At 47.7% G+C, this 9594-nt stretch overlaps 1 protein-coding gene across 1 annotated transcript; it reads right to left on the bottom strand.

Annotated features, from left to right (window-relative positions):
- Positions 1-2562: 2562 nt before the first annotated feature.
- Positions 2563-8268, bottom strand: DYNLRB1 (dynein light chain roadblock-type 1). Its single transcript, XM_085079007.1, has 4 exons — positions 8170-8268; positions 5595-5670; positions 4112-4279; positions 2563-3063 (listed from the first exon to the last, which is right to left on the bottom strand). Exons 1-4 carry the CDS (start codon positions 8170-8172, stop codon positions 3020-3022), a joined length of 291 nt encoding a protein of 96 aa, XP_084935133.1. The 5' UTR covers positions 8173-8268; the 3' UTR covers positions 2563-3019.
- Between the last annotated feature and the right edge of the window lie 1326 nt (positions 8269-9594).

Here is a 9594-nt window from a genome sequence, read left to right as displayed (position 1 = left end):
TCTTCCTTCAGCCCTCTGCTTCCCAAACATTCCTGCACATATTAATGCCTCTCTTGCCTGGTCTCACTGATGTCATTGGCAAAACCCCTTATTTAAGCAGGTGCATTTCAGATCCAAAACCCCCTGGATCAGTGAAAAGTTTAAGGCACAAGTGAGGTGTCCTAACATGACCTGGAATCAGCAACGAGCTTCCTGCATGCTGGCATTCCACGGGGTAACACCACTGATAATGAGTACTCCTGGATCTTGTGAAACCATGACAGTGAGGGACATGTCCCTGAAGGAATCCTGTAATGCTGGTAAAGGAAGTGTATTTTTGTCAACAGAATTGTGTTGATGCTCGGGCTCCTGCTGGCAGGGCAGTGTCTGAGCTCCTGCCCCTGTACCCCATGGCTGCCTCTGCTTCTCCTGCAGCTGGTGGGTCCCAGGAGCTGCTGCAGCTCTGCTCACTTCAGCCCAGCCTCTCTTGGTGTGAGGTCTTTGCCTTTGTCCCCTACAGAAGTAGCTAAGACAAGATCAAACACAAATCACTGACTGGTTTGGGTAGGAATGGGTTTATGTTTAGACCTCATCCTGTTTCACACCCTGCCATGGGCAAGGATACCTTCCACTGTTCCAGATTTCTCCAAGCCTTGTCCAACCTGGCCTTGGACACTTCCAGGGACCCAGGGGCAGCCACAGCTCCTCCGTGTGCTGTACATGAAGGACACTTATCAGCCACCACAGGCAAGGGAAGAGTTGAAGACTTGCTTGGGAAGGTGTCTGCAAGCCCAATATTTACAGTGTCACCTCCACTGTGCTGCCAGAGCCTTATCTTGGGAAAGAGGCAACAAAAGAGATGACATCCTTGGGCCTCGAGTGCTGCTGTTCCAAAACCAAAACCAAAACCGACACCAACACCAAAACCAAGTTTTCCAAGATAGCAAATCAGGCCAGTCTTCAGCTCCAGCACGGAACAGTTCTGAGTTGCAGGTGGCACAAGCTGTTCAGACACTCCTGTGATCCACGTCTATTCTGTCTACAAAAAAGGACTGGAACCATAATGCTCATTTTCCTCATTTTGGCAGTAGTTTTACCATACAAATGACTAGGCCCAGACTCAACAAGCACAAGACAAGAAACTGAACTCCATTCCATCTCTTTTTGGACCCTGTTTAAGATAACTTAGGAAAAGTGAAACCCTCCCCTAACTTACATGCAGGGAAATTGCTTCACGCTCTGTGACCCTCTGATGCTCCTGATCAAATAAAACAGTCTTGTTCCATAGTAACTAAATGGAAGTTGTTGTTGTTCTTCAGCTTCCTTCACCCCTTGCCCTTTTTAAAAAATAAATCTGAATTAACTTTGGATGCTGGTGTTAAGGTGGCACTACATAGCCTAAGCAAGGCCCTGCCCAGAGGAATCTGACAAGCTCCTCCAGACTCCAAACCCAGCTTCTTAAGGCCCTTTCATTCAAATTCCCAAGCATATTTTATGCCAGGCTGCTCTCAATCCTTTAGAAAAAACAACCCAAACCAACCCCCAACCCTCCAACCAACCAGCACATAGGAGGAACTCATTCATTTCACTGCAAATCTATTATCTCAACACAACAGAAAAGACCCATGATCTTTGTTTTGCAATAGGTTATTTATTACAGTTTGTTTTAAATAAAAAACCAACACTGAACACTCTCGGTCCCAAGCTCCTACGACACAAAACCACTGGTAGGACAGCTGTCCTTAAGGAAGTGTCCAAAAGAATAGAGGACACTGCAGATTTTCCACTGTTCAGAGAAGTAGCACTGCCACCTGGGGTAAACTCAAAATCCATAATCAGGTCATCACCTCCAAGGCAATGTTTCTCTGGTTTACAAACAACAACAGAGAGAGATCGCTGAGGTCACATTTTTCTTCTGTCTTGCCTCACTGTTATTATCCAGACTTCAGCTTGCTGGAGGTCCTGTTTTTTGGGAGGCAGCATTCAATTATTGTGGATCACAGGCAATATATAAACTTCTGTGTATCAGGAGCTGCTCCAAAGGCCAAGGAGGATTCCAGACCCTATTCCTTGGTTAGATGGAATGGCTTAAACCAGACATGGTGTGAAGGAAGAGTTTATGAACAGCAACAACCAACACTGAGCTGGGGGCAGCTGAGACACCTAAAACACTGATTCTGTGGGGCTACAGACCTCAAAAGGCATTTCTGACCTTCAGGGTCATGACCACCACCTAAAAGATTTGACACAGCTTGTAAGTTAATGTCCAGGTCTCAAAATGCACAGAAAAACCACTGAACATGCAGGTTAGCTTGGCTATTTGAGTCCCCACACACCCACCCATCGTTGGGCTCTGAAAGCCACAAGTGCCCAAGTCAACACCAACATTTTTATCAGTCTCCAAAGCTGCACTTTCCAGAGTATCCCCCAGCCCTCCTTTTTTTGCCCTTGGTCCAAATCCTTGGTCAGAGAAAGCAACAGACAATCAAAAACTGTCCTAGGAAGGTTCTGTCTTTTTGAACAAGAAATCGATCATGAGAATACTTAGAATCTTTAGAAGAAAAACACGTAAGACAAAACCAGTCACTGGTGACACCTTTTAATTTGTTATGGTCAGACCTTTTCAAAGTAAAACCAACAGAGTAAGACAGAACTAGAGGACAGGCAGAATCATATTTACAGCCATTTGAAACTAGTAGTGTAAAAGCAGAGCTCAGTGGTGAAAGAAGCATGGAAGCATATAAAGAACAGTCTTTTTTTCTGTTATTATTAGAATTTTATTATATTATCTTCTTAACTATTAAAAGAATTTGTTGCATTTTTACTGCCCAATTCCAACTCACCAGCTCCCCCTCAAAACAACTTGTGAATACAAAAAGTGCCATTTTTTCTGTTGGTAGACAACAAAACCACCTGCTTTTATTTTCCCAAACCTTACTGAAGAGGCACAGCACAGTTAACACTAATGCTCTATTCTTTACCATTAAATAAAAAATAAAACAGTTGGGCAAAGGGGAAAAAACAGACTGAGTCAGTGCAATCATTCAGTTGGATTCTGGATGACAATCAGGAAATAGTCTTTATCTGTAGAGAAAAGAAAAAAGAAAATTATTCTTTCATTGCTGATATTTGCTCACAGAAACAGTAAATGTCAACATTTTTCACATCTCTCTAATGTGCTGTGGGAACTCCACAGCCCTGACATTCATTTTCAATGAGCGAAATAGGCTCCACTTGTCAGATCATTTATTTTATGGGTTTTACTGAGAAAAACTCAGCTTTAGAAACTGCACGTTACCAAGGCAGCTGAATTTAACCCAGTTTGTGCCAGGAAACAACAGAAACTGGCACATGCAACAGTGGTGCAATGTGGTCATTGCCCTTCTCTCACAGCACACTGAGGGGCTGCAGCTGTTTTTTCTGGAGCAATGCTTATTCCTCTCCTTCCATACTTCCTATGGAAATCCAAGGCTGTCTCAGCATGAACCAGAGTCTGTGTCAGATCCGCCCTGACCCATCCCTGTCTGGGGGAACTGCTGTCCCCTGCTCAGCCTCTCCACCAGCCCCATCCTAGCAGGGGCAAGGCTGAATTCCTGCCACGAGGGACCTGCACTCATTTTGCTGCTTCCCAGTTCACAATTCAACAAAGTACGCAGGATGTTTCCTAAAAAGAAGGCTGCTATTGCTGTTGCTGCTGTATTCCTCAACTCATGATTACAGCTACAATGTGCTCTAATACTTTTTTCCCAGAACTGGAAAATCAGGACTGTTTTATCACTCAGTCCACAGTTTTGAGTGGAAATTGCTCTCAAAACATATTCCTTTCCAAATCCTGGGGTTTTATGCTGAAAAACAAAGGATGAGAGGGTGCAGCACACTCTCAAGCATTATCTAATACTTTCTACTTTGATCAACACAAAATGAGGGAAGGGATTTGCCACACTCAAACACAACAAAGCAAACTTAGGTCAATGGTAAAGCTTTCAACTCTCCAGAAAGCAGAACAGCTTCTTGGAAAGAAGGGATTATTCAATGTGAACACAAGCAGCAGGCAGACTTCTCCCAGGCTGACAGTGTCAGAAAACAATCCTGCTGGACCCCTGATTCCTGCTTCCACCCTGCTGTCTCTTACCTGGAGCAACCATGATTTCGTTTTTCTTGGAGCGGATCCGCAGGAATGTGAGGTCGTTCTGGGGATCGATGTCCCGCACGGTGCTCCTGGCCTTCATGATGAAGCTGTGCATGAGGCCAGCGTACTGAATGGTGGTGGAGTTGTCTATGGTGCTCTTGATGGGAATACCTGCAGGACAGGGACAGCAAGGCTCAGTGACAAACCTACAGAACCAAATCTGCACTAGGCATCAGCAGGTCCAACCTCAGTTGTCACTGACCAGGGGTGAGGAGTGCTCTCCTTGAAGGGAAGAGGAAAACTTGAACAAAAACCAAGATGTGAAAAAGCTGATCTGGGACCACAAGTGTAGGTGAGAATTGTTTACCTCTACTATCATCAGTGCTTCACTTTTGCATTTTGAGTTAGAAATTGACATAAATAATAACAAAAATAATTATCTGCAGAGGAGAGAAGAAATACCAATGCTGCAGTTTTTTCTCCTGACTGGGGACACCTTTTCCTTTCTGAGAGGCTCCCAAACCCCAGTTAAATGAGAGTGAGGTAGGCCAGGCTGGGATCAGTGATCATGGAGGACATTAGCTGCTGCATCACACAATTCCAAGGCTGAGGCTCCAACATTCAGCTGTAAGAGGTGGTGCAGTCCTTGGAGGCCCCTGGTTCAGTGATCACCAGCCAGGAGGGCAGTCATGCTGCTCAGCCAGAGCTTTCCCTCCCTTACACTTCAGCCACCCTTAGATGTGTTTTCCCACTAAAAGCAAGTCAAAGCCCAGCTCACATGTCAGAACACAGCAGCCCAGTACCAAATTCTGCAGGGCAGAACCAGGTGTGTGTTCCATCACTGCAGCTTCAGCACAGAGAGCACAACCACATGGAAAAGCAGTGAGCAGGAGCCAAACTGCATGATCTGATCCTCAGTATATTCATATGTAGCTACTGTCTTTTCTAAGGATTATTTATACCAAATATTTAATTTTCATTGACAATCACACTCTTTTAAGATGTTGGGCTGCTCACAGTGTATTCAGAGTGCTCTGAAGAACTTGCTCTGTTGGACCCCTCAGAGACTCCAAAAAGAGAAAACTTGCTGATGAGTTCCAGGAGGCCACAAGCACAAGACAGTGCTAAAGAATTGGAGTCTGCCAGGCCAGCAGAATTCTGGACAGACCCTGCAGCCAGATTTACATTTCATGAGAGCCTCAGTGCTACTGCTAAAGGTTTTCACAGACCTGGTCTCCAACACTAGCATAACTCAAATATTTTGATGCTTTTGCAAATTATTTTATTTCCTAAAATAATAAAGTGAGCTTGCAGAATTGGGAATCCAATTTTCTCTTGCAGCCTGACTAGTGTCTGTCTCCTTGGGCTCCAGGAAAACCTCTCCCAAAGCCAGACTCTGAGCTAAGTGCAAGTGGTACATGCAGCAGCCCTCAAAGGGCGTGGCTGGAGTCAGTGACAGGTCAGAAAAGCGGGGCTGACACAGCACCTTCCGAATTAACCACGATGATTCCCTGCACTCCCTTCTGGCTCTGGATTCGCTTCAGTGTTTCCTCCACCTCAGCCTGCAAGAGAAAGCACAAATCAATACAGGGATACAGCTGCTCTTTGCCTCCCACCAAAGCTTTGGGATAACGCGGCTGAAAATGAAGCTGCACAGGGATGATTAAACAGACACTGCCTGCACTGGTCTGTACAGCCAAGTGTCTGTACTTTGGTGCCACCTTTTCTGCATGATCTTTCCAGTTATTTTCCATCTGCCTTTGTTCTTCACTCATCTGTGATTATCATTCTGGAACTCCCTTCTCTCCTCCTCCCCAAGCCTCCTGCTGAAGGCGTGCAAGCTGGAAGCTGCAATCAGACTGCTACAACTTAGGTGTCAAACAAAAATCATCTTTGAAAATGTACATGGATTGTATGAAAAAAGTAGAAAAAAGATACGTTGTGGGTGCAAGATGACCTTCCCTTTTATCAAATTAATGCCAAGAGCAATTACAAATAAGAGAATGGAGGGGAAAAAAAAGGAATGAACACTATTTGTTTATAATTCTGATTCATGCTGGGATGGCTGCAAAGCTGTAACCACTGCCAATAATTTACAACTTAATAAAGGAAAAATGCAAATGCAGGCCAAGGCAATAGTCCTTTGTCTTCTCAATAAAAACCATCAGAGGAGGTTTCAGAACCTTCTGCACAGCTTCCATTAAAATGTAACCATGTGATCTGTAGTAAGGTGGGAAACCCTCAGCACCTGAGCTGCTTTCCACAGCCAGGTGAGTATTTGGCATTTTTTATACCAATTAAAGGAAACAGAAACAAGCAGCATCTTTCAGATACTGCAAGGCAGAGTCCCACAGAAAGGATTTAGGAGAGGAGACAGGAATCACCTGAACCAGGACAGGTGAGACCTATGTTGGGCATCTGGCCAACGGGCAAATGACTCCCTGGGCACCTTGAACAAACCTCTCCATCTCCTCCCACAGCAAATAGGCACAGAGTTCTCACAAGTTCTGTTCCCTGGGAACAGACCTTGTCCAACAACACAACAAAACACAACACAACACCAGCTCAGCCCCAGTGCCACCAGCACTTTCCTCAGGCTGCTGTTGGTAACATGACCCGTGGCTCAAGAGATGGGACTCCCTGAGCTGCTCTTTATGAAGCAGAGGTTCTCCTGTGTGATGCAGCACAGAAAAATTCAAGTACTTTCAACAAAACTCTTGATAATATCTCAATGCTGGACTATTCTCACATGGAAGACAAGGGAAGTGAAACAAAGAACAAGCTAAAGGGTGTACAAATACTGAGAAAATGTAGTAGCAAACTGTTAAATCTACTAAGAAATGGAGAACTAATTTCCTGCCTTCTTAATAGCACTATTTAAGTCCTGATTAAATACTTCCCTTCACAGGACCTTAACAAATCTTTTCAGATGCAAAGCAGCATCCATAAAGAAGGATAGCAGTTTTTAATTTCCTCTAACACCATCAGCTGATCTAACTTACAGGTGGGTGATCTGCTCTGACAGTTCACTGCTGCTGACGTGGGAAGGTCCTACTCCTCCTAATCCCACTCTGGGGCTTATCCAGCCCCTCCACAAACCAGTGCAGCTCATCACACCAACAAATACACTACTGACAAAAAAGCATGTATTTAATTCATGAAACACACAAACCCCACTTTAACAAAGGGCTGAATAACTACAAGAGATAGTACTTGGAGAAACAGAGATGTATTCTGGAACAAACACTCCCTCATCACCATTTTGCTGCTGAATACCCTTTGGTATATGTACAACAGCAGCCTTTATCTTCCTGTTTTCATCTGGAATACCCGAACTCCTATGTTTGCCTCAAACATACACCTTATTAGATAATTGTAATCTTCCATCTACAGCTTCGGTCAGCATTTATTTCTTTACCAATTTTGATATGTATTTTGATCCCCAATTTCATTAACATGCAATGGCCAGCAACGCATCTGAGCAGGGAGAAACCTCCAACACAATCACAACAGGAAGAGTACAGCCCAGGTTATTGAACAGCCAAACCATTCTCTTTCCTGACTGTTTCCAGCTTTAAGGATATGCCCCAGCAGCCGTAAGAAATGCAGATTTCGCTGTGAGCGTTTCTGCAGCACAGGGCTGGGCTGGCTCGGTAAAGGTCTGGCCTCTCCCCGCAGTGCCTCAGGGCCGGTGAAGCCCTCGGAGCAGCGTCAGACCCGCCGCGCTGCCGGCCCGGAGCTCGGGCACTGCGAGCCCCGCCCCGCACACACACGGCCCGCCCGGGGGTCTCACACACAGCCCGGCACGAACCGAGCCGGGCCGGGGGCTCCCGGAGCCCGCAGAGCGCCCGCGGACCGCAGCGGGGTCTCGCCTCTCGCCGGGCCCCGCCCGCAGGGCAGCGGCTGTGCCTGAGGGGATCCGGCACCGTGCCCGCCCCGCCCTGCGCCGGCCGCAGGAGCCTCGGAAGGCCGGGGCACAGGGACCCCCGAGGGCGAGGGACACAGGGACCCCCGAGGGTGGCACAGCGGCCCCGCCCGCACCCCGGCCCGGCCTCACCCACCATGGTCGAGCCACCGCCTCCGCCTCGTCTCGGCCCAGCGATGCCCCGGAAGCGCTCGGAGCGCGGGGCGGAACCGCTCCGAGAGCACCTCCCCGAACCCCCGACAGCCCTCCAAACCCAACAAACCTCCCCCAACTCCCCACAAAGCCCCGAGGCCGCTGCCGGGGGTGCGGCGGGTCCCTGATCCCGTGTTAGGGACATCAGCAGGAACCCCCAGCCTTTAACTACCCGAAAGGGATTTACAGGAAAAGTGGGCCAAGTCTATTTACAAGAGCCTAGAGTGACAGGACAAGGGGGAATTGGTTCACCTGGAAAGAGAGGAGGTTTAGATTACAGATTAGGAAGGAATGCTGCCCTGTGAGGGTGGGCAGGCCCTGGCACAGGGTGCCCAGAGAAGCTGTGGCTGCCCCTGGATCCCTGGCAGTGTCTAGAGCCAGGCTGGACAGGGCTTGGAGCAACGTGGGATAGTGGAAGGTGTCCTTGCCCATGGCAGGGGGTTGGACTGGATGGGCTTTAATGTTCCTTCCAACACAGACCATTCTGTGATTCCATGATAATGGGAGTGGGGAGTTCTCTCCACAGATGGCTGCATCCCCTCAGCTGCTGCCAGAGCCCCCTAGGACAGGGGCAGACCCAGTCTAAGGCCTGGTGCACCCTAAAACGCTGGGACCTCCCTGCCACAGCCCCGGGGACGTGTGGCTTGAGGGTAACAGCATCTGCTGCCCCTGCCAGTGAGAAAGGATGATCCACAGTCTGATGGCAAAACAAAATAATGCACTGAAGAATTGCATCCCACATAACCCCAGCTGGATTCTACACACACAAAGGCAGTATTTGGGATGTTCCCCCTGTCCTCAGCCTCTGCTAGTAGAAGTGAGAGTCCCAGAATGGTTTGGGTAGGAAGGGACCTTTAAAGGCCATCTCATGCCATCCCCTGCCATGGGCAAGGACACCTTCCACTTGACCAGATTCTTCCAAGCCCCGTCCAGCCTGGCCTTGGACACTCCCAGGGATCCAGGGGCAGCCACAGCTTCTCTGGGCAACCTGTGCTAGGGCCCACCCACCCTCACAGGGAAGAATTCCTTCCCAATATCCAGTTTAACCCTACTCTCTGTCAGTTTGAATGCTCCTTCTTTCAGCACTGTGACCCCAGAATCAGCAGACACTGGGCTCATATTGAGCTCCCACAGCAGTCACAAAGAGCTGGTATTTGCTGGGTGAAATGTAACACATATCCTCACAAAATGTTTTTAATTTTTTTTCCCCTCTGAAAGCCAGGATTTGACACAGCAGGAAAACTCACTGGCCCTTCCAATCTGTCAGGGTCTACTTTCTCCTTAGAGAAAACAAGACTTCTCCAACTAGCCCTGTCATTTGTGCACTGCTGGACTGACAGGCTGAGAATGGGCATGGGATCAGGCATTG

This window comes from Lichenostomus cassidix, chromosome 20 (genome assembly GCF_008360975.1).
Source record: "Lichenostomus cassidix isolate B80296 chromosome 20, HeHo_3.0, whole genome shotgun sequence".
NCBI classification, from domain to species: domain Eukaryota; kingdom Metazoa; phylum Chordata; class Aves; order Passeriformes; family Meliphagidae; genus Lichenostomus; species Lichenostomus cassidix.
Note: the sequence above shows the minus strand (reverse complement) of the source record. Positions and strands in the feature narration are given on the sequence as shown.